General features: G+C 44.2%; 1 protein-coding gene and 1 long non-coding RNA gene across 10 annotated transcripts in view; both read right to left on the bottom strand.

Annotated features, from left to right (window-relative positions):
• The window catches only part of LOC134547804 (uncharacterized), a 61,365-nt gene extending 60,477 nt beyond the window's left edge, over positions 1 to 888 (bottom strand). The window contains exon 1 of the long non-coding RNA XR_010079611.1: positions 791 to 888. This is a non-coding gene — a long non-coding RNA (uncharacterized LOC134547804). The remainder of the gene's footprint in view (positions 1 to 790) is intronic.
• Positions 889 to 1,836: 948 nt separating this feature from the next.
• CCDC85A (coiled-coil domain containing 85A) overlaps positions 1,837 to 25,498 on the bottom strand; it is a 213,347-nt gene continuing 189,685 nt past the window's right edge. For 6 of the 9 annotated variants that reach the window (XM_063391403.1, XM_063391405.1, XM_063391400.1 and 3 more), the window contains 3 exons: positions 18,219 to 18,295; positions 8,701 to 8,820; positions 1,837 to 3,156 (listed from right to left, as the gene is read on the bottom strand). In XM_063391403.1, the coding sequence (XP_063247473.1) occupies positions 3,067 to 3,156; positions 8,701 to 8,820; positions 18,219 to 18,295 (287 nt within the window). In that variant the 3' untranslated portion in view covers positions 1,837 to 3,066. The remainder of the gene's footprint in view (positions 3,157 to 8,700; positions 8,821 to 18,218; positions 18,296 to 25,498) is intronic. The other 3 variants (XM_063391402.1, XM_063391404.1, XM_063391406.1) reach the window with 2 other exon arrangements.

Raw genomic sequence — 25,498 nt, 5'->3', positions numbered from 1 at the left:
CAGAGGCTGCTTGGGCTGGTTCTCCTCAAAACATTAAAAAGGGCACTCTGCCTTTATGCCACATTCATAAACATGTCCATCAACTGCAGCCTTTGGGGAACAGGCTCTACTGAAACTAGTCACTTGCTGAAAACAAAGTGCCATTCTTTACCTTCTAACCCTTCAGCAAAGTAGCTTTTCTGCAGTAGAGAAGGTAAAATCCACTCCATACATCCACTACACAAGTGCTATTTAAAATTCACAAATTCACTCGCACAGTGAATTTATAGTTCATTCAGGCTCAGCTCAGATCCTGGGAAAGTAACAACACGTGCAAATCTTCAACCAAAGCAGAATTCTGCTAAAAACAACTGCACAAAGAGTCCACGAGGCTTGGCACAGTTACATTTCACTGAAAAAAGCTTAACCACTGGGGCGGGGAGCAAGACAGAGGAGCTGAAGGTCCTCGAGTACTACAGCAATTTTTATTCATTAGCACAGCGGCATTTCAGCAGGCTACAGACCCTCCCAAGAGCACTGACCCCCTTCTCCACACACTGCCCACTTTCTCCTCTTAGGAAGGGACATTTTAAGGAGCTTCCATGGGATTTATTAGCTTAAAGATACTGACTGTACTAAAAATCTCTTTTCTCAAGAAAATTTAGTTAAAGTTCTGTGCTCTGCAGTATGAGCCAGCCCTTTCCCCTGGCCCACACAAGCCCAGCCTGGCACAGGAATGTGGTGGCACACAAGGCCATCAACAGACTGTAGAACACTTCCAGACTCCCCTAGCCCCACCAGCACTCCTTACCTGAACAAGAAGACTCCAGGACCTCCACATTTTCCTGTCATCAACTCCAGACTGCTCTGTGAGGAGGGCAGGAAGAGAGAACCAGCACAGGTGTCCTGGGGCTACAAACACAGCACAGCTGAGGACTGAACAAGTTGCACCTGGTCACAACCCCCTGCACAATTACCTACAGCTATTCCTCCTTTAGCAGAAAACAGAGAAGCAACTTCACCTTGCTGGGATTTTTTAAAGACACCTGGCAAGAAAATGAAGAAAAATGCACAGCGTGCAGCTCATTTCTCACGCAAGCAGGAAACATTTCCAAGGGCTCCTGCCTGTAAGTCCAAGCAGCTCAGAGCTTCAGTCAGTAAAGGAGAGCAAACAAGGGTGGGATTCTATAATTTATTACCGTTGCTAAGATGAACACAATACTTGATACCCCATTGTATGCAGAACTGTAAAAAAATAGCTTTAATACAGTATCAAAATTTACACAAGTGTAGTGTCAAAAGACCAGTGTCCCTCGCTTGGCCCCTGCACATCCAGAGTGCAGGCACAAGTACAGGTGTAACAGCTGTTCATACATACAGAGAGATAGGAATACAACTATTGAAATTGAATTCTGCAAACAATATAGCAGAGAAAACAACATGGGAAGAAAACAGATAGCTGTCTGGGATGGGGGTCATATCAGAAACCACGCAGGAGGGCAATGGTTTAAAACAGAAGGCTGGATTCTGCATTTCCAACTCAGGGAGAAGCAGTGAACGGGAGTTTTGCCCAAGAAAGCAACGCTGGATCAGAGGCCTTACACTGAATGGTACCAAGTAAAAATAACAACAGAAACCAACAGAATTACTGATGCAAATTAATACACTTTTCCTGAAGACAGATAGCAGATTTACATCATATTCTTATATAACAAAAGATTGTACAGCAACCAAGCTACATTTCACTGCAAATAGCCCACGGTTACAATCCAAGCTCAGAAAAACAGAGGTTCTGACTTTGGCTCAAATCTTAGTAACCAAGAACAAACCAGAAACCCAGGAATTGTTGCATTCCTATTTAATTTTTTAATTAATTTTTATTAGTCTTTTTGATACTCAGGTAAAGGTAAAAAGTTAAGCAACAGCATTCAGTCACAAGCCTGTTGCACATTCATACATGAAACTATCATTGCTTTAAGATATACACAAAATATCTATCATTGTAATTCAATACACACAACTAGGATCATACACAGAGATAAAAATAAACTAAGCACATCTAGGGCGCCGTCTGGTCAAATCTCAGGCAATCTGAACAAGAGCTTTCTGCCTCATAATAATGAAAGACATGCTCTGAGGATAATAAAACCTTTTTCTTTGAAAGAACGCTACATTGGCAAGAAAAGCTTTTTTAATAATGCAGTGCAATCTTTTAGATCCTTGTAGGCTCTTGTTAAACAAACCAGCATGTCTCTAAATTAAATAGTAGAAATTAGCATCCTGACAATTGGAAAATACTTTCCAAAATAAATTCTGATGGAAATCCTGACTTGAGACTTGTAATAGTGATGCCTAAGTATTCTATTCATTAAAGGGCCATTCATTAAACACCTTACACCTCTTCAGAAGATGTGCATCAAAGTGAATCAAAAAGAAAGCTATCTTGACTTTCATTTAGAAAGAAATTGTGGAACACTACAAGTACTGTAGTTATGCTACACTACCGGCTGGTTAGGACTTTATGGTCTTTTAGCACCTCCAAAGGCAGGTATTCTACCAAAGCAAAAAAATCACCTGGAAATTGCCTAAGCACCATTAGCGGATCCTTTACAGACTGAACTGTGAGTTACTAAGAAGCGACTTTCTCAAACCTACGGAGACCAAAGGCACAGTTTATCAGTGTCTCTCCAGTCTGCTGTAAAATCTCTCTTAAACCCAGTGGAAAACTCATTCAGACCTATCAGAGATTCACTGTAACTAACCAAAATAAAACTTATTTTGCGTAACGCCTGCAGAATCCCAAATATCTTTTGGTTAGGATGGCAATACCTCAATGCTTTTAAGGGTGGAGTGTTGCAGTGAGGGTGCAGTGCTTCATTAGCCAGGATATTGGAACAGCAGGACTGGGGGACACTGCCACACGACTCCCCACCAGACCCCTGTGCAGAATGTCCCCCCTTTCCAGCAGTCTCTCGCAGTGCAGACCCCCCGTTGGCAGCTGGGAATTGCGGCGGACACAGGTGGCTCTTCCTCTCTCCTGGGCAGTTCAGACCGTGCTCTTCAGAGAGAGGACATGCTCAGGGCCTCTTACATAGGTCCTTTGTACTGATTTCCTGACAAGTGTTGTCTAATTCCAGGGCACGACCCTGCAGCATCTCCAAGTTTCCTCCACACAACCTAGAGGGAGGGATGGAAAGAGAGCTCATTATCTCCAGTTAAGGAGCACTGGCATTCCTATGGACATGCATCTGGGAATGCCACAGCTCGGCACACACACCATGCAGCACAGCTAGGACACAGGGCAGGGACACACAACAGGAACAGAGATTGTCTCTCAAAGGACACAACATTCCTTCTGAACACAGAAAGCACATGCTGCCAGGGAAAAATGATTAAAAACAGGGACACATGAACTGGCACGTGCATCACTGGGATATTTTATGCTTCACACACAAGACTGAGGGTTTGCAGACCTCAACAGAAACTCCTGTCCAACTGTTTCCCCAACCACACCTCTTGCAGAACGTGATTCAGAAGCACAAAGATCCATCCAGAAGTGTCTAAATGTCTCCAGTTTAAAAACCACAGAGCAGTTCTCTGTTTCAAAGATTTACTTGTTCTCTTAAAATCAAGCAAGGCATTAGAAGTGTTTACTGCACTATTTCTTCCTTGAGGAAATTGTGCCTGCACATACTGTGCTACACTTTGCTTAACACCTGTTTCAATACTGGAATTAAAAAGGTAGAGAAGTGATACACCCCAACACTCAGGGAAGTATTTTATAATGATTTATAGAGAGGTTGATGGAATATGAGCACAAGAGCAGTAGCTTGTGTCATGTCCCCAGGCCTCTCAGGGACCACTAGAGACAAGAATGGTGATTCCCATCAATTGTATAGCAATTTCAGATTATTTTTTTGTAACTGCTACTAAATCACCCACTAATCTCCAGGCCAACAGCAATATGACTGTCAAGAAAGGTATAAGCTGTTTTCCATTGTCATCATTCATTATTTGTATTTTACCAGTGTCTAAAGTTCAGCAGTCAACAGACACTGCATTATCTGGTACTGAATAAAGGCAAAGGAGCTGGATCCTGGGAAGCTGACATCCTGAAAAGGTAGTTCCTATAGCTGATGAGCAAAGGCAGAACAAACCCAAGGTCCTACTGCGATTCAGTGCAAGAGATGGGAAAATAACCCAGTTTCTTTGAGCTCTTGCTGAAGAAAACCTGAGTGTAAGCAAGAAAACCAGAAATACTTTAGACTGGAAGTGACATGAGTACAGTGTTAAAGCACAGGGCCTGACAAAGTTGTCTTTAAAGGGAACTGTCTTTAATTCCAATGGATGGGCATGACCCAAACCCTGCAAACTTGCCATATGACCAAAATTTTGCAGCCAGAAATCCCAAGTCACCATCCTAAAAAACATGTGTGCTTTAGGCACATTTGCTGTGCAGTGGAACACTGCAGTAGTGAGAGCATGAAAAATGGGGGTTCAGTGACACCTCCCCAGTTGGGTGTCTGTGGCACAGCCAGGCTGGATCTGACTATACTTTCCAGCCTCTGGTTCCTGATTTTCCTAACCTAATACTAGCAAAGAGGAAGGTTTCCTGGACACCTTTTCTGAGAAGGCACATTGCACCTACCCATGACTTTCAACAATTTTTCTTGTCAATAGATATTAACACAACATTTACCATGCAGCTAATGCTGACACAGTAATAAACTAGGAGGTGACACTTCCCAAAGTCCTCTATTTCCAATTGAATGAGTGACCCCTGCTTGCTAGGAGGGGACAAACCCATACAAGAGAGCCCATGTCCTGAGCACAAGTGACAAGCTGGGGTCAAAATGTCACTCAAAATCATTCCAAATTTCAGCAGAAACCTCAGCTAAAGAACAGCTGTGAGGCTCACGGTGCAGCCATGGAGATTCCTTTTTAGCTTACTTCTAACACAGCAGAGTCCCGGGATGCAGGAATGTCCCTGGAAGCCAGACAGGAACCCCACTGCAGGTGAGAGCCATTACATCTGCTGGCTGCAGCAGCATTCCAGCCTTGTGGTACTCTGCAAGCAACAGGAAATACCCATGGAAATCTCAGCTCCCTGGGCCCTCCTGCCCAGCTACACCTCTAATCCCAGCTGGTGTATCTCACCTTCCCTTGGCCTCCCTTCCCAAGTGAACTGCAAACAAAACTTCTCAGTAACCTGAGAAAAATAATGAATAAAACCCCTCCAGACATCTCTGTGCTTTGGAATTACCCCCATGCTCACTAATAGACAATGAGCTACCTCTAAACCTGCTGCCACATGTGGCTACATTCGTAAAAGGCACTACAGTCTTATAAATAAAAAGTAAAACCATTCCCAAATACATTGTTGATGAGGAGGCACCAATTCCATCCGTACATCCTGAGGAGACAATTCCCACCTCCGTTATCTTAATAAAATACCAGCATGATCATATACCACTGCAAAATTCCTACAGCATGAATTACACATCCATATTTGCATTTTGCAATATTTTGGTACCAGATTGCATTTTTGTACCAATCAGCACCATGCATCAAAATTCTGGAGCTCAAAACTAAACTTGTCATCATTCCACTGTTTTCACAGGCAAAAAAGATGCCATGGCAAATGTTTCCTGTGAAACACCCACAGTGCATCAGGCTGCAGCTAAACACTGAGTTACAGACTGGCAGGAACTGCAAGGAAAATGTAAAAGAAAAGAAACATTATAATTAGTTCATCACAAATCCACTGTGCTTTTAACATGGACGGGGTGGGTGTAAGAGAAGACAAAACCAGAAAGGAAATAACCAACTATTAAAAAAGTATAACAATATATCAATAGTCAAATCAGGCACAGCTTATAAAAGAGGAACAGAGAGCATTTCAACACCAGCAGCAGAGCTTTGAATGGCTGGGGAACAAAGGGACAAGGTGGGATACAAGCATATATTTGAGACTTACGCAAATGAAGTGATAATGTCAACTTGAGCATTTTAGAAGTGGCATTACTTACATCACAAGAATTTTATGGATTACTATTAAATATGTATGACTTACAAACTGGGGTTTTATCCAAAAATTGTGAGGGAATATCACAGGCAGAAAAATACAAAAGGGCCATTGTTCAGGTGGGGAAACTGAGGTTGCCAGGTTTCATCACACTTGCCAAGATTTATTCTTATGAAGGACAAATTCAAGTCAGCTGAGTCATACAGTACTTTATCCCAGATATATTATACACATAGATTTTTCTGATCAATACTAACCCACATGTTAGCATTACAGTGTTCCTAATGAAACAGTAATTGCATTACAGAAATAGTAATTGACTTAATTTCCATATAAAATCTTCAAGGGCATACTGTCAGCATTTAAACAAAGATTACTCTGCATCTTCAGGTGTTTCCAGGCTCAATATGGAATATCAAATTAAACACCTTAAACTCACACTGCATGTTTTTCCATCTGTCTCAGTGTAAAGCCAATCTGTATGGAGCACCACATGCAGTTTGGTCAGATACAAGTGGCCCAGGCATGGAGACACAGACGAGGTAACTTTTTCTTCCAACCATCCTGCCTGGCAGAGTAGCTCATGGAAGATCCTTGGCCAACCAGCTGCATGGCAAAGCCCTGCTCTTGATCCCCACTTCCTCCACCAGCAGGAGACTCCAGGCAATTTTTAAAATATTTTTTTCATTTTTTTCAAAACCAGGAAAGCAACAGCGCTATTTTAACAACTCCCTCCTCTGTTTTCTAATGGAAATGTCCCTTTAAAACACACTCCTGCTCTTTAGATTTCTTGCTGTGCACAAGTGGGTTGCACTAACAATGAGGTTTTATAACAGAGACTATTTCGTTGTTGCAGGAATTCCAAGTTGCCAAATTTGTACAGAAAAGCAGGCTCCTGATGCTGGCTGGTTCTTCCTCCTGGACCTGATTCTTCAGAATGTGCATTCCCCAGGAAGGTGGGACCAAACCCATATGTCCACCCTGGGAAACAGCAGGGTCTGTGCCCTGACTGTGGATGGGGAAGTCGGGCAGTCTGTGAGCTGACAGCTCACTCTCCATTTGGATACAACACTTCATTTATATCAATTGCTGCAGTACCTCCTTGTGAACTTAAAGCTCAGCTTTCACATCATATTGAACTAAACTCTGTGTATTTCTTATCAATCCATTTCAGCAACCAAAGTGTCAGCTGTTCAAATATTTCACTTACACAGACCAGCTGTTATTACAAGTTGTCAAAAGCACCTTGTTAAATGCTCTCTTCAGGGAAGAGCCTCTGCCAAAGGGGATTTTAAGAGAACTACAAAAGGCTTTTTTCCATAATGACACATGATCTCTTGACAAAATTACCCGGCATAGCTTTATTTTCTAGGCGGCAGCAGCAGGTGAAATATGAAAGATGCAGAGAGGACCTGGAGCACTCTGAACCAGGCACTCCTCGGGAGCTGGGAACGTTGTACCGGGGTGAGATCGGTGCACTCCTGGGCAGAGTGCTGCTCGCAGGGACACGGCTGGGGAAGCCACTGCAGAGGGGACCTGCCAGCAAGGGCACAAGAAGAGGGGCTGCAGCATTCTCCGCTGCCTCTCCCCTCTGGATGCCAGGAAAACAGGCAAGGTGGCTGCGGGGAAGTACTGCTGTGCCCGAGGGTTGTGTTACAGGAAGGGATCTGATTGCTGTAATTTGTGCTTGGCTCCACAGAGGAGAAGCCAGTGTCACCCGGCCTGAGGGACATAATCACCCTGCAAAAGAACTCGGATGTCCAGGCAAGCCAACAGCACTGCTGAGCTCAAAACCAGAGTAAATGTCTACAGAAGTCCCTTCCAGAAAGAAGACAAACCTTTGCCCCCCAAGTAAGTCCTTGAAATACCTGTATAGGTGGGGAAAAACACCCAATTAACCTAAAGCAGGTTAGAAAAGAGTGAAGCACGAGAGAAGAGGTGCCCAAAGCCCCAAATAATCACGAGTGAGCCAGCACTGGGAGAGAGGAATATACAGTCCTCACTCTGCTCAGCTCTCTATCAGTTTTATTCCTCTCCAGAGGAACACAGACACCACTGGCACTTGTGCTGCAGTGAGACAGTGAACTCAGCCACTTGTTGTCTCACCTCACCCCATAAACCTTGGAAACTTGTAACACGTTCTAAGTTTCTTTAGTTGCAAAGTTTTACTGCTGACAGAAGGGAGAACTTGAAACTTTACCCTCTGATTACTTGTCAACTGCTGTGTATCAATGCAACGCAGTCCTTTGCAATCCAGCCCAGACTTCAGGGTAAAACACATCTGCTCCCAAGGGAGTTCCAACACTGACCTTGGGATTGTGGTTTTTGCTATTTTTAACACAAATATACTGCATGCCTGGGCTTTATCTCTGCATTAAAGTCTTTCTGCACAGGTTACAGGAATCCCTTGTATTCCACTGGAGCACCTTATTCAGCATAACACCACCTCCAGCTTCAAAGAAAAACTACAAATGTAACGTGGAGAGCAGTTACAGCTGGAATCAGCATGGCTGTGAGGGCTGGACCCTGCCCAGGAAACACACAGTCCACAGATGCAATGAGTGACAAACAAAAACAACCCCACTCATGATGGTAACATCGCGGTGGTGCCCACGGGGATGTTGCCAGGACAATACACACATGTCAAGGGACAGACAGGACGTTTTGTATGGACTGTACCAGAGCAGCAGTGTTACCTTCAGAGCATTTACCACTGAGTCAGACTGCTGAGAGGCTGAGCCATGTCCACTGATGTTGGCTGGCTCGTTTGCAGAGCAGTGATTCCCCTCCGCCCCTCCTGGCATCCTAATGGCATCCTTCGCAAAAAATTAAACACTATTTAATACACAAAAGGCTTGGTCACTGATTAAAACAGATGTCAGGTATTTATTTTTCTTTTGCAAAAAGCTGAGAAGCCCTGAAGGCGTGTGTTACTCCGAAGCCCCCCTCTTTCCGTGCCACAGTAACCAAGGGCCACGTGAGGCAGCGTGGGTGGCACTGCAGAGCATCACCCAAATGCTCTGGCCCTCAAGGGCGTCTCCCTGGAAAATCAAGGCATAGTAACAAAATTTCTTATGTGTGTACATCGCCTCACAGAAGTGCTACTAAGTTTAGAGAGATAATTTTAACTTCAGAGGAAGGTTTTGAGAAGGTCTAATTTTATCTCCATAATCCTGGAGGTTGTTCCTTCAACAGAACTCACATTTTTGAATGTTGCTGCGAGGTTTGCAACACGAGCTGAGCCGCAGCTGACCAGGGAAGGAGCCAGAAGCTCCGGGCTGCCAACTCACTCCTTCCGTGTCTCCAGCTCCTCCAAGCAAGGGCATGGCCCCCTTGGCCCGAGAGATGTCAACTTGTCCGCAGCAGTGACAACCTCGGGGCTTTGTCCTCCCAGTGGACACCTGAAAGGGCTCTTGAGGACATTGCCAAAAAGATGCAAACTACCTAAACTCTTCCAGCCCAGTCACCTCAAACTTTGCAGGATGTGAAGCATCTCCTGGAGTGAGGTAACCTGAGCAAGCAGGTGGCTCTGGAGGAGTGCTAAAAATACCCCTGCTGCATCTGTGGACAGCAATGTGAATGCTGCGGCCACAGGGACCGCCCCAGCTCCGCTCCTGAGCTGCTCCCAACTTGCCCTGCTCTTCCCTTTCATTCCTCATGCAGAACTTTGTGTAAAATATTGAGAAATACAAAGAAGCAAAACGTTTTAAAGACCCCGGGATGGAAATTTCCTCCCTTAGAGAGTAACAAACACCATAGAAAACATTAAGAAACAATGTAGTGGTAATTCCTGCTGGAATGTGTGGGAAACGCATTTCTGAAAGAAAAATAATGACAGTGGAAAGAGCCTCTGATGAGGATCAGTGCCCCATGTGCAGTCATTTGCCCTGCTGAGCAAGCACATAGCACAGTGTAGAGTTTTTGGGGGTGTCTCTAATCTAAACAATAGGAAGGATGAAGATAGGTGTGGGAGAAAAAGGGCACAGAGCAAACACATGAGGCTGAACTTCACAGATCCAATCTGCCTGAAAATTCATTGCAAAGTAACCCGGTCCAAAGCAAGTTCCTAATGCTCTTGGACATGCTAAGGCCATTGTAACCAATGGTGCAGGCCCAGAGCAGCACCAAGAGGCAGAGAGAACCTCCCAGGCACCCAAAACATCGAGTTGACCCCCACAGTCATCTGCAGGACTAAAGCCCACATAAAAAAAAAAAAAAAAAAAAAAAAGTGCTGCATATGCTAAACCACAGAAAAGGTATTTTAAGCCTGAATCTGAAGCCTCATTTTATACAGAAACTTGTCCTCCTGCCAAGCGCCAGATCCATGTAATCCATTAGAGTGGGCACTAATGGATCTCGTAACCAGGCTGACAACAGCAGCACACACTCGGTGCTGTGTAAGGCAGCATCCTGTAATCCCCTCCAGCAATGACCAGGACCAGTTTTCTGTGAGGTATGGAGGGAGTTTAGGACTTATTTTGCTTTGGGAAGGATTTACAGATCTGTTAGTGACTGGCCAGACTTAATGCTGTGTTTTGAGAAAGGAAGTGAAAGTTGAAAGGAAAGGCGTAATAAAGCAGATTGTAACAAGTCTGGGTTAGGATAAATTCAGTCTGTCAGCTTTGGAGCTTTTATCAGTAAAAGTATTCTGTTTCTTTACTAACTCCAGATGCAGTAAAGATTTTGGTCTGTTTTGAATAGAAAATAGAAATATTACCATTAAAATGCTAAGAAAATGAGTATGGACTATGCATGTAAAGCCTCCTGAACACAATAAAATCCAAACTTCCAGCAAGTGGTGCTGCTCTCAGAGTTCAAGCCCTCCTCCAGGCAGTTGTGTTCCACAGCCTCTTCCCTGCCATATGTAGCATATTTTTGTCTCATTTCATGAGAATGAGAAACTTGTGAATACATTGCTTCAAGCATCCAGCACATGTTGGTAGGAGAATGAAAATTAGTATTTTCCCTGTAGACATCCTTCTCCTTCCTCCCTCTGTCCTTGATAAGAAACATAAGCTTTTCTTAAAAAAGCAAGGCAGATTTTGCAGCCCTGAAGGCCCTTCCTCAGCTCAGGGACTTCTCATATCAGGTAGGGCCACTCCACTGAGGCAGTGAAGCTTCTGCCTTCCTTGGCGGAAGCTTATTCCAGGGGATGATGGGTATGCCCAGCCTGAGCATGGGCCCTGTGAGCTGAAGACTCTCTTAGCACTGCTGTTAGGAATTCCTGAGGTAGTGAAGCAAAGCAGGGGGAAAAGGGACTTTGCCAAAGCGGTGGTGTCTGAACACAGGGCCTTGGGGGATAAGGAACTGAGGTCTGCAGAGCCTCTGGCACAGCTGCAACTTTTTCCCAAGGGGAGCACGGACATGTTTCAACTTCCACAAAAACCTGGTCTTGGTGTCCTTGCACTGAGCCCCTGGTCACTATCCAGCCTGGAGTACAACTGGATCCTGAGCAGGAGACTGAGGATGGGAAGAGAAATCTGCTCCCTTCCTCCTCTTCCCTAGCACCACACCGTGCCTGCATCCAGTCACTGGAAGCATGTTCCATGTGACAGAGCTTTTCATTTCTTATCCAGTAACAAACTGTGGTCATGGATCCAAATTGGACAGGAGAGATGAAGTCATAGCTCTGTAGAGCTGAAATCTCTACAAACATCTGAAGTAATTGTGAACAAATAGTGCTGTATAACAGCACCTGAAAAATAATTCACTTTTTTGATCATCCCACACAACCAGCCTTCCCTACTGGCCCTGGCCAGCCCTTGTGCCCAAGTATAGCAGTGTGCATATGGCCTCTTCTGAGTCTAAAGGGACTTCTGTGCAGGCCATCCCACTGCAGAGAGCAGGTAAAACCCACACTATATCCTGTGTATGGCTTCCCACAAGGGTAAGAATCCCTGAATGTGCAGATCCATTTGCTGTTAGAAGTATATCTAACGCCAAAACGCAACTCTAGTGAATAGAAAGAACAGGAAATCTGACTCAGCCCTGTAATATCACCTAACAAAAAGCCCAGATGAATGGAAATCTAGCATTTCACTCACACTAACTGCAAAACGTTACTACTCAGGCCATTTTCCCACAGTGCCAGAGGCAAACCCTGCACTGTACCCTGGTGAGGGTCAAAATAAAGACCCCTGTGTAGAACAGGGTATTCTGTGATGGAGAGAATTAATCATGAGCTTTTCTACTTATGGCAGTGGAAAGCTTCATTTTTTCAATCTGTATTGTTGATAAGGACAGTCATGAATGAAAACCACTGCAGCACCCAGCCCAGTGTCCAGCTCAGTCCGTGGGAGTCTATATGCCAGCCCCTCCGGAGGTGCCTGGCAAGCAGGGAGAGCCAGCAATGGAAAAGCAGTCCAGCTGCCCCAAGGACACTCACAGTCACCTCATAAAAGCTTCCAAGAGAGCAGGATTTTCCTGCCTGCTGGGCACTGCTCTGTTCACTCACCATCCAAGCCCTACCTCGTTCTGCAGCAGCCTCTTATCCCAGAGGCAAGTGGTTTACTGGGAAGCAGATCCTTCCTGCTGGGTAACTGCCATGCCAGTTCAATTACTACCTGATTTTCAAAGCTTTATTCCCTGATTTCCCCAGCCCTCAATTTCCCTGTACAGCTAAAAGCAAACACAGAGCATGTTTGTCAGCTTGTTTCAAACAAGCAGGAGAAAGGAAAACCAGAATGCAGTAACTGCAGCATGTTGCTCTGCTGGATTAATAACACACTAAAGAAAACAGTGCCTTTTTTTAGGGAATATTCCTGTCAATTAAAACACACAATCTTCAGACACTGCAGTTTTTCACCTGTCCTGAAAGACCTCAGCAGAAACCTTTCCAGGATATTGCTGCCAAAATCCACACACTCTCACAGTGGGTTGGATGCACACTCAGATTTCTGAGTGGCCAAAAGCATTGCTGGCTACACCTCCTCAGAAACAGCCATTTCCAGTGGGCCCTTCAGAAACTTCTTTTGATAATGAACAGGCAAGAGAAAAAGATTCTGGGCCATGGCAATTCCAAACCTTGGAGGCCACACATGTAAAATCTAGAAGATTCCATAGAGTCTACTACAAAATCCTGAGGACAAATTCCAGACTTTTAGAGTTACAACTGGAAAAAAACACGATCTGTCCTCTGAGAACTGCAACTCTCTGTACGCCAAGATTTTCTTGAATTTGTGTCTTGATAACATGAAGCTCATGAGCTCTTGTCTTCCAGCCCTCCCCTGCCAAGCACAATGGACACTGCCCAGAACTCAGCTGCTGGGAACTGGACCCCTTCATTAATGCCCTATTAATTTACTAGGGGTGGGAGCACATGAAAGGACTGGGTGGGCAGATGCTCTTGATTAATCTTCTTCCAGCAAATATTTGATTACATGATTAGGAAACATCAGTTTGTTCAATGGCTTTTAATCACGTTTTGGTTGAAGGATTCCCTATTCTACATGCTAAGGAAAGGAGGAGACAAACACTGTGGGACTATGAGTGACACAGATTTTAGGAAAAAACCACTAATCAAACAGTTCCCACCTTCTAATTAGATTTATAATTTAAAAATGTCACGAAGGGGGAAAATAAAAATCACAGATCTCAGTGAAAGGTTTTTGAAAGATTTAGAAATGGGTTGAAATAAAATGTGATAATCTAATGGAAAGAGGAAGAAAGAAGGAAATGGAAATTTTGGAAGAGCTTAAAAATAAACTAATGTGTGCCTAAGAGTCATGCCTGCCATTTCCCAGTTTAACATACCAGGACTGGAATGGACTAACAAGGATGCAACCCCCCCTCCCCGCCAAAAAGGGCCTGAAGCAACAGTGCAAGTGAAAGAAATACAGCAAAAAGAGACAGAAAAGGACGAAAATCCTTGGAAAGACAAGAATGAGGAAACAGAGGCAGCAGAGCCCAGGTGAGAGGGAGCAGAAGGGCTCCAGTTCAGCCTAGCACCAGAGCTGCTTCCTGGTCCTGTGCTGTGGAAGCCAGGAGCTCACTCCCTGCATCCGAACTCCAGTCCCACTGGCACTTTGTCTGCAGCATCCTGGCATTACTTCCCCTCCCCTTCACTAAAAGGTAAAGCTGAATTACAAGGACAAAGAGCTCAAAGGCGAAAAGTCTCCTCCTCTCATGAAACAAATAAGAACTGAAGCAATTTAAATTGGGTGACTTGCCAAGTTTATCTTTTGCAAACGCATTCACTGTCATTATATGACAGATGTCCACATTCCCAGAGTATTTCAGCTGAGCTGATCAGCCCTGAAATACCATCCCTACAAAAACTCAGGGATATCTTCAGCTAATTGATGTGTGGATGCCAGATCCTGATCTGGCTTCCCCCAGCATAAAACACAGGGAGCAGTCATGCACCACAGCAAGTCTGAGAGGACACTGCTCTTTCCAGGCCTCTGAAGTTACTCACTGACATAACAGGGCTGTCACAGCCCACAGAGCTGCAACTAGGATCCAAATGTGATCTTTGATCCCTAGGTATTTTATTAATTATTGCTGAGTATCTTCATTACAACAGCTTAAGTGCTACATCCTGGTGTAGTGGACTGTTGTGACAAGATTTGAGTGGCAGAGGAAGATTTAGGGGTTTAGTAATGGGGAGGCTTTAGGGATGGCTTCCCAGTTCTCAGCCCTGCAGCTCAGTGCAGATGAGTTACATGTTTAAGAAGGAGGAAAATTGCCTTGTCCACCCTGTGCTTCTGATGGGGAAGAGATAGAGAAAATTAGGAGTAAAGCTGAGCCACGGAAGAAAGGAGGGATGAGGGGAAGGTGTTTTAAGATTTAGTTTCTATTTCTCATTATCCTACTCTGATTAGAGTGGTAATGAATTAAACTAATTTCTCCAGGCCAAGCCTGTTGTGCCCATGACAGCAACTGGGGAGTGACCTGTCCCTGTCCTTATCTCAACCCATGAGCCTTCTGCTGTGTCTTCTCCCCCTGACCAGCTGAGGAAGGGAGTGATGGAGCAGCTTTGGTGGGCATCTGGCCTCCAGCTAGGGTCAACATGTTGTACGTGGTTAGAGCACTGCTGATGCTGCATTTTCCCTTTTCGATGTCAGCTGCACAGCCCAATCCCCAGTGGTGCTGCAGTTCCATGTGCACTTTGAGTCAGCAGAAGGCACTGCCAGAGCCCATGTGCTGCTCCTGTTCCTGCCCCAGCCCACAGGGAACTACTCTACCTGAACCCCATCCAGCAAACCAGAAAGGTTCTTGCTCAAGCCCTGCAGCCCCCAGGCTCTGCTGTCACACAGCCTTGCCCACAGGAGTGTTTGAGGAGCACCACTGCAAACTGCTTACCCCTCAGCCCAGCCACAGCCAGCACAGTCTGGCATTCCCAACAGAAGACCCAGCTGCATGCCATAAATCTTGGAAAGTATGTGCTTTCTTGCTCAAAAGTCTTGCTTGTGGCCAGAAACTGAAAGGGTCTGGATCATTTTTTACTATTGGAAAGAAGGAAAACAGAACAACAACAACAACAAAAGAACAGCTTTCACCAAACCTGCAACCTATGGCTCCTTGTAACTCTGAAATCCCCTACTATGCTCTGAACAGCCTTCTCAACCACTGTGCAGCACAGCAAGAGACATTAACAGGCTTAAGTGAATATTCCCATTTTTATACCTTTTCTATTACCTGATCAAACTAAAATATTGACTCAGTAGTGGTACGGCAATTCCCCTGACAAAGCAGCCCTTTGGTACAGCAGAGTGAACTGAAACTCAGGTTCCATTTGAACAGTCACGGCAGCACTTAAAACCATTTGCTTTGGAAATGCTCTTGCCACTAAATATTAATAAAACCTTTACATTAGAGGTCTGTGGGGTTTTGAAAAGAAAACTAATACATATGGAGGGAGACAAGCAAAGCAAAAGAAACTGGAAAAGAACCACATCTAAGTGACAGAGGAACAGAATGATTTGTCTGGAGAGGTGTCGACAAATGTGTCAGTGCATTTCCATGAGTGACACATAAGCAGGAAAGCAGGAGAAGAAAGGATATCGAAAGCAGAGAGGAAAAAGAAGAAAAGCATGGCAAGAGGAGAGAAAAAATCCTGAGACAAGGCCAGGGCTCTTCAGCAGAGACAGCAGAGGTGTCACACTCACAATCATGAATTGTCACCTCTCTTCTAAGTGCAATCCTGCAATTCCCAAACCCTCCCAGTGCTCCAGCACCCCATCAGGGAGGGACTATCCAAAAAGCAAAAGGAATCTCTCACTGAGGCACTTCGGAAATTTTAAGGCAGGACACTGTAACTGAATAAGGGCTGGGCCAAAAAAGCTTCATCAGTTGCAGAGCTTATTGTAGATTTTTACTTTATTTGTCAAAAGCACTTGGCTTGGCTTCATGCCCAACAAACTCCCATTCTTCCCATTAAATGGAATCAAACCAGTGCCAGGAGTTTATGCATTTCCATCCTGCATCCTTGTCTTTGTGACAGGGCTTGATCACAGCTGAGGTGAGCACATTCTAGGTGGGACCCATAGGAATAACAAACCCCCAAAACAAACTCAGGCAAATGTAACACCGAGGTGATGAGTGCAAAGTTACAATAAGCTTGGTGTCTACACTTCCTTCCTCTCCCCAAAGCCATGACTTCAACCAGGAGGAAGAGTAAAATATGCCAGGAAATGTGAACTCTTGCCACTCATTAAGTCTTAGAATGAAGTACACAGAGATATAAGGAGATTTTTCAGAACTCTACCACAGATCCTTGTGCCAACAAAACCACATGTAAGACAAACTGATCTGGCTATTTGAAAACAAAAAGTAGTTTCCAGGCTTGCCCACCTTGCTCTTCCTCTTCAAAACCCTACCCTCAGCATCTTTTGTTTCAATGTTTTTTGCAGCAGCTACAGGCTTAGGTGCCGGGCTGTTTCCACAGGCACTATTCTCTAGTTTGGCAACCCAGCAAAGGTGTTTCCACTGAACTCAATGCACACTGTGTGTGTGTTCCAGGCTTTGGTAAGATTTGGGAATGCTTTTTGTGGGTTCTGCCGCAGCACCTCAAACCCAGACAAATCAAACATAAAACACACGGACACTTCTAAAGATTTGGCCCATGAAGAATGTTCTGCACAATTTATCTCCCAGTGTCATTCCAGACTCAAGACAAACCACACAGTATTTTTGGGTGAGTTTGTTAATATTTGCCCTGAGAATCATTCTTGAAAAGAAAATAATATTCGTTATCACTGAGGATCAACATTTTGTCTTTCCTACTGAAAATTGTTTACATGTTAATGGGCAGACATTTCTCGTTGTCTTTCTTTTCCAGATCCAAAAATTAGGGTAGAGAGAAGCAAAGAGCCCAAGATCACCAAGCAAAAAGCTGCAGAGGCCCTTCCAACTGTCATATGAAGGGTGGGGGGAAAAGCTACCACACTTTACTTAAAATCTGCCTTAGGAAAAGGGCAATCAATCTGAACCAATGGATTTTACTTCTTACTGCATCACGGTTACCTTAGATTTTACAGTCACACAATGGTACTAAGTCCAACAAAAAGCACTTTTCTTCATCAATGACTAGTGTTCAATTTAAACAAAATCCAATTTATTTTCTTTTCTAGTGGGCAACTTCATGTGAAGATGTGATGGATTTTTCTAAGGATTATTTAATATAATATAATAGAAATACATTCTAGTAAGTATGTGTATATATGAAAATTACAAGTGTTTTTGATTCATTTGTACTGGACTTCTAAATTTTTCATTCTTAGAAACATGTTAGGAACACCTTTAACATTACATTTGCTTATTCATTCAACTGAATTTCAGTCTTGCATTAATGTAGCTAATATATTCCTTGAAGAATTAAAAATAATATAACCCAGTTATTAATTAAAATGTTTGTGCTTTTGGAGCAAAATATTTTGGATAACTACAAGAAGGAGTTGATATTTAACAAGAACCTCTTGGAATAAAACCAGAATGCAAAGGGTCAGTTTACTGTGATTCCCAACCCATAAATTAACTAATTAATTAATTTGAAGTAGCAGCTTCCAGGAAATTTTCTTAGCAAGGTATCAAAGCCTGAAAAGGAAAAAAAATAATGAAAGGATTGTCACAGCCTTGAATGAATCCCCTACTCAAACACAGCAAAATGAGCAAACGGATGTGAGAGTCTTTGGTTATCTGAGTGTTAAAAGCAGGAAGGACAAGGCTGCTGGTCCCTCTGCAGCCCGGGCACTCCCGCGGGGCTGTCACCCACCTGGGGCAGCATGCGATTTTCCTCCTCCAGCTGTCTTACTCTGGCCTCCAGCTGCCTAACATAGGACAAGGTTGATTCTAAAAAATCAAACAGAAAAAAACTCGTATTATCCACAGAGATCTGCTTGTGTTTACCAGTGCCAGAGCCTGTGCCACATTCTCACTTGTACTCACAGCAGATTACCTGTCTCAAATATCCATGGAACATCCCACTCTGCTCCTCCCAGGGCAGAGCAAACAACACTGACCCTGGAACTGATCAATTCCTTACTGCTTGTGAATCTGAACTGCTGCACCTTAAGGTGGTCCCTTCTCAGACCCAAAGAATCTCACAGAAAGACAACATAGGCTTGAGTTCTTCCAACCCACCCCCACCTGGAAACACTCCCCAGGGGTAATGCATTATCCCAGTGGGTCAGCACTGTGGAGCCCAGGGAGAGCAGAGGGTGCTGTGCAGGCTGCCGGGGTCAGAGGGAACCCTTGCACTGTCCCAGAGAGCTGGGGCACACAGAGCCTCCCCGGGCAGCACAGCAGCTCGTGGTATCCACCTCAGCTCCTGCCAGGCCATGCTGCCACAGCTGGGGCTGGGCAGCAGCTGTGTGTCCCCAGGGCCTGGGAAGTTCCCAGCTGGTTGACAGCAGGACCAGCCAGGGCACAGCACGGCTCACGGCATGTCCTCCTCTCCCCTACACAGCAGGGACATGCTGCTGGCTCTGCCCTCAGAACTGCACAAAGAGCAAACCCTGCTCGCTCTGCTCAGTCATTCACTGAGCTCCACCAGTGCAACCTTTGGTGCATTGTGAAGAACATGAGTCACTCCCAGTTTGCTCCTAAGAATTTGACATAAAAAGAGGAGGTCCCTGATCTGGCACTAAAAGCACCCACGAGCTTTACCATCACACATTTCTTGGGTCACACAGAATTGCTGCTCCTTAAGTCCTGGATCTAAGAGAGACACACGTCTAGGAATGTAGCACTCAAGTGTAAGAAAAAAGGTGCAGAAAAACTGCTTCGACTCTCGCACCTCCTTGTATGTAGGTGGAATTCCACATGTACTCATTCCTGACTCAATGATCCACTCAACTTCCTCTGCGATGTCAATTCCCATCACACGTTTGTACTCACATTGCCATGTAATTAGCAAAATTGATGATTGATGGTACAGAATGGGTATCGGGGCAGTGCTGATGGCTGATACAGCCCTGCAAAGATGCATTAACAACACAGCTGTTCACTGGTTTAAATTGACAGATGAATTTGGGCATGAATTTCCTCTGATACCTCATCACTGCTGCAGCCTGCCTGTAAAGTGTGGGGAATAAGGTGTCACTTACTGCTCTTATGAGACTGAAACAGGCTAAAATATGCATAGAAAGTTACACGACATGAAGACAACACACAGTAATTTGTCAAAGATGATTAATGCCCAGCCAGGCACTGGATTAAAAATAGCCTTGTGCAATAAAAGAGGAAGAGGTAATCTGAGGTTCTGCGCGCTCTGCTGCGTGAGGATTTTCATGGTTAGTGATGGGTGCATCTCTGGAGAGCCGCTGAGCCCGGCTCAGATGAGCACTTAGGAGATGAACAGCTCATTCAATTAACTCCCTACGACAGGGGCCCTCCCACCAAATCAGCTCCTTCCCAGCACAGGCACTCATGCGACGAGCTGCAGGAACTCCCTCACCATCACGGCCATCAGCACAGGCACCAGCTCCCAGCACATCCCAGCCCTTCTCTCCATTATTTTCTACCTGAGATGATTCCCGAGCACCAATCTTGTCAGAGGGGCTGGACCTGGGGCTCCCTCTGGCACTAGCCAGGTCCAAGTTCCTTGGTTACAAGTTCACTGTTGTGTCAGCGCGGGTTTGGACTTCATGCTCGAGTCCAACTTCCCAGCTGTGCTGACCAGTTCTCTCTGTGTGAGCTCCCCTCTGGATTCTCTTCAGCTCCAGGCCTTCTGTGATTTCCTGGCTGAGCATTCCTTATCTCCTCAGACAACATACACCTCTTGGCAATGTCTGCCTCTCAGTTTTATTCCTTCACTTGTCTGTTGGGAGTCCAGAGCAGAGATCCCTGCTGCTTCAAATCACACAAGTCAGCCTCAGTTCTTAACTTCCCGATGCCAGCTTCTACCAGCCAAGGATTTGGTCTGGAATCTCTGTGTCTCTTACCCCTTCTAAAGTGTGAAACAGTTACTTAAATCTCCTCATATAATCTGATTAAAAGGGAAAATTAGGTCATCTACCAAAGGCTTGAGCAAGCAAATGCTAATGTATGTGAGTATTCTTGACACATAGACTAGGCACATATATATTTCAGGATCTGTTAGTATATTTATGCTGGGATGTTATGAGCTTAGAGGAAAAATCAGCAGAAAAGTCAGGCAAGGACATAGGAGATGGAGAAACTGAAAACACATGAAGTGAAACACTGTCACCAAACTTTAAAAAAACCCAACCAAACAAAAGTTGCACCTAAAAGTCTTTATGAGAAGACCTGTATAATCCATCTCGTCTGCTCTGGAACAACCTGTGTAAACAGGACAGTCACTGGCACATGCCATTACTGCCAGTTTCGACCCCTGTGGGCCCCTTGGTTACATGATTTCCACTCCACCTCATCCTCCTTTGTGAGCCATTGCTAAGGGCATAACAATTTGGAAAAATTCCCATTCTCAGGAATAGGTTACTACCAAATAAGCTTCTCTTCTTGAACTTCCTATGCTCTTAACATCATTGAGAATGTAATCAACATGTGGTGCTTTATTCCAGGGCTGAAATAAAACTATTTTCTGAACTATTAAAGACACAAAAATATCTTGCTCTTAGGGAAATTCAGTGACAATTCATCCTCTCTCCACATCTGTCACTCTAACATGTTGTTAGAGAATATCAATATTTACGTAGCTGATCTCTTTTTCTTTTGACATCCACGCTCTTGAAGCAAGAAGATATTTTGGGGTTATGTCAAACTTTATCAGACACTTACGTTGCTGCCAAAGGCATATTTGTGCATTGGTTTTATCCATTTTTATATGACTGTGCCTGGTCTCAGTCTAGCAAGGAATTCATAATATTCTTTAAGCCAGATTATCCTCTACTGTTTTAGAATGGGTGAGGATGTAATTTTTAATTCTGATATTTCCCTTTTTCTTTCTGGGTTTGGTTTTCTTGGGGGAGTGGGGGGGGTTGTTTGTTTGGATTTTTTTGTTTGGTTTAGGGTTTTTTGTTTGTTTGGGTTTTTTTTTAGTTTGGGGTGTTTGGTGTTTGGTTTTTTGTTGGGTTTGTTTTTTTGTTTTTTGTGGGTTTTTTGGGTTTTTTGTGGGGTTTTTTGGTTTTTTTTTTGTTGTTGTTGTGTTTGGGTTTTTTTGGTTTTTGGTTTTTGGTTTTTTTTGAGGTTTACAACTCACAGGCAGCTGTGGGACTGCACTGGAGAACATCTTTAAGTCTGAGGTTCTCTACATGCTTATTAGATCCCTGGAAAGGAGAGGAGAACCCCACAGAATGCAAAAACCCAGAGGTTCAACCTGCTTTTCTACTTGTTCATAGGAGCTAGAGTAACAAGCCCAATACAACGGGTATTGGTACGGAAGGGATTCTATCCAACAGAGGGGTATTTGAGGCAAAGACAGAATGGGAGACCCAAGATCCAGAGAGAAGGCTGCTCTGAGGCAGTCCTTACTCATGGCCAGAAAATGGAGAAACACAACTTGGTGATAATGCAAAATTCACCTGGATTCTGTTACCAGCAATACTTCCTGCTTTGGTATTCATGTTCCTAAAGGAGATCTCCAGAATCTGTGGGAGCCACATCCCAAAGCACTTATTTTAAACACTGAGGGCATAAATGAGGGAAACTGCCAACAGTTTACCTGGGCAAAGAATTCAGCACATTTGGTGTAGGGATACTTTGATGTGTGACAACAAGAGTTCACATATATCCAGCTTTGACAAACTCCATTTGTTATGCTGCTCTTCCAGAATCACAGAATTAACTAGGTTGGAAAGGACCTTTGAGATTCCTGCACTGTGCTGGCAGGAATTTAATAATTGCACATCAAATCAGATTTTGGTCATGCAAATCCACACCCAGCACACTACAGTAACAACTAAATAATCTTTCAATAAATGGGAAATGAAAACCAAGGTTGTGCAAGGGGTACTTTAAACCCTCCTGTAACTATCTGGCAGCTCCACATGTTTAGGAAAGGGTTTCTCTGCTAACTTGGGAGAGATTCAATGACACGCAAACCATCTCCCTGTCCTAGAATTCCAAATCATCTGATTTAATTACCTCAATATTAATATTCATAACTGAGACATGCAATCACTGCAATCCATTCCCTTTCAGCTACCTTGTTTGTATATAAAAAAAATAAAATGGCACTGTTGGATTTACACTCTCAGCACCCCTTGTACTCAATGCTGGCACTGGCAGTGTCCACCTCCCCAGGGCAGCATCAGAGGACCTCCCAAGGTCATTTTTAGTCCTGTCTCCTATGATTTTTCTATTAGAGCTGCACATCTTACATAACATCCCTTACTGAAGAAGTGCTGGAGAACTTCTTGTTAGAGTGCAGCCGAATTCCCCCGCAATGCAGCGACACTGGGATTAGTGCTATCATGTAGAAAGAAAGACATCTGCCCAAGGCAGGATTTTATTAAGCTCACCAGAATGTTTAGGAGATATTTACAACAAAGGCACATATTCTCAGGAAGTTTTGGGACAGCGAGCACCGTGGCAATAAGAGTTTGCATTTCTCAGTCTTCTTGTTGTCTGAAATTCTTCCACCCCAAGCTCAGATTCCTTGTGATTATGGATCCAGCAATACTTGACTTCTCCCAGTAATTAAAAATACAATTACCTAAACTGAGCTAGTTCACCAAGTGTGTCAAAACTGAATCCTAGCAAAGGGAAAAGCTAGCACATGCTGGTTCAGACATCCAGGATGCAGAGGCAGCCCTGACACTTCTCAGGCATCATGTGCCAGGTTTCCCCTTTTCAGCACACATTACACACAGACAGGTGCTAATTACTTTATCTCTGTAATCAGAGAATTTTATTCAGATTTCACACAAAAAATGTGTGATTTCTCAGGCGCAGCATCTTTTAATCACAGATTAACTATTTATAAGAAGAAAGCATACTCTCCTTATCTCAAGGCAGCCCTTGCTGTGACTTTAACAATTCAGTGATGGGGTCTGACTCAGATTCCAAGGTGTTTGCATTTGCCTAGATTTAGGTGCCACTGTGGATCAGACAGTTTAGTGAGCAGGTCTGGGCTGACTGTGCACACACATCCCTGTGGTGAAGCTCTCCCAAGGCTTTCCTTCTTCCCAAGGTCACCAAGAAATGCCCCAGGTCACTCAAATGCTGCCTGGTACACAACTTACTAGAAATGTATTGTTAGCTTCCACTTAAGAATGTTACTGATTTAGGCTTTCTTTAGGCAAAAAAAAAGCTAATTAAAAAAAAAAAAAAAAAGTTTAAAAACCTTGCATGGAGAGTAAAGGATTCAACTATAGGAGCAACTAATAATTATCTCAGATGTCAGCTGAGGTAACGCTTTTGCTATCAGCTGGATAACACTGTCAGACTAATGGGCTGCTGAAACACTAACTTTGCTTTGTTTGGGGTTTTTTGGTGCTAGAGGTGACAACAGCAAAGCCTTCCTTGCTGGCCTGTTAGATACCCCATTAGCACCCCTTCAGCCTGTGCTAAATGCATTTGGCACATTATCGATGCAAACAGAGAAAATCAAACCCATTATGCTGTTGCTGAAGCCTTTCCCACTGGCTGTCAGCTTGTTCTGGTATTGATTGGCTGTGGTTTATGATCAGTAAAATCTTTATTGGTTCCATTTACTCAACCACTCGGGTTTGTCCTGTGCCACTGCACTCTCCTGTGCTCATCAGGAGTGTCCCCAAGAGCAGGCACAGCCCCTGGACTGGAAACATAGCAGAAAAAAGGGGGAATGGATATTCAGCAGGCTCCTGCACGGAATCAAATGGAAGGCTAGAAAAAGCACTAGCAGAAAACAGCTTCGCTTAGGCAAGGAAGGGAGAATAAACACTCGTTCATCTCTGCAACCCAGTGCCCTCATCTCCTTCCTTCCCTAAGCCAGGCTATTCTCAGGCTTGCCTTTTCCAGCTTTCCACCTGATTTCACACAGGAATCTCGACCTTACACTGCTGTCTCCTGGTCACACAGAGTTGCATCTCTTAGGTGTCCCCTGCTGAAAAGGCCCCAAGTCCCCTGCAAACCTGTGGCCACTGAGAGACTGAATCCACTGTATCCATAGAGCCACCTCCAGCTTCTTCCAGTTCTGCTGTGCCTCTGTTAAATGAACATTTACAGAACAAAATGGAAAAATACTATAAATGAAAATACAAGGCTTCCCAGCAAAAGCAATATTTGAGCAAAAACCAGAGTCAAACCAAGACACCAAATACATGTATTAAAGGTTGCTCACAATCCCCACAACTCCCCATAAATGCTCACAGCCGCTTTTCTTAGCACATAAAATTGTATTTCTTAGGCTCCAGTCATCAGATGTTGAAGAGATGTAGTTTAGAAAAGTTAGTTTAGGTGAGGATTTTACTATTGGTATGGCAATCTCAAGTTAATAATACATTGGCTTCCACCTGGCAAACTGCAGCTTAGGCCAAACCTGAAAACTACATCTCCAGGAATTCTGAATCAGACCTCTCAATCCTTTTTATGCTCATCTAGTGCCTCGTTAGGAGGCAGTTATCCAACCTGTAAACTCCTAATTTATGGGTTACTGTTTGTGTGACTCAATCCCAAAGCCAAACGATGTTCCTGAGAGTACAGAAATAGAAGCTCTCGTATTACTGAAACCATTGAACCATTGAACATTTTCTTGCTACAACTACAAAAGAGATGCCAAAACTCAAAACAAAGATCAATAGCCACATGAATATGTGGAGGAACAGCCAACCCACAACTCTTCCTCCTCCCTGTGTGAGTGAAACCAAGTCCCTCTTCTGGGTTTATATGGGGTAAAATTGGATGGAGAGGCAGGGGCTCCAAGAGATGTTTGGGCAGCAGGCAGTGCCAGGAAAGCAAGAGGGGCAGCAGGGCCACTCTCTCAGGCTCTGTTTCCAGCTCCTTGTCTCACTTCTGATCCTGCTGATGCTTCGTTCCCTGCAACAGGAGCATCCTGCATGAACTGTGGTGTGCACACTGCATCCAAAGCCTCCTGTAAACACAGCAGGAAACCTACAAAACCAGTAAGGGAAAAAGCAGCAAGATGCTGCC

This window comes from Prinia subflava, chromosome 2 (genome assembly GCF_021018805.1).
Source record: "Prinia subflava isolate CZ2003 ecotype Zambia chromosome 2, Cam_Psub_1.2, whole genome shotgun sequence".
Classification (NCBI taxonomy): Eukaryota; Metazoa; Chordata; class Aves; order Passeriformes; family Cisticolidae; genus Prinia; species Prinia subflava.
The sequence above is the reverse complement of the archived record's forward strand: the minus strand, read 5'-3'. Positions and strand labels throughout refer to the sequence as shown.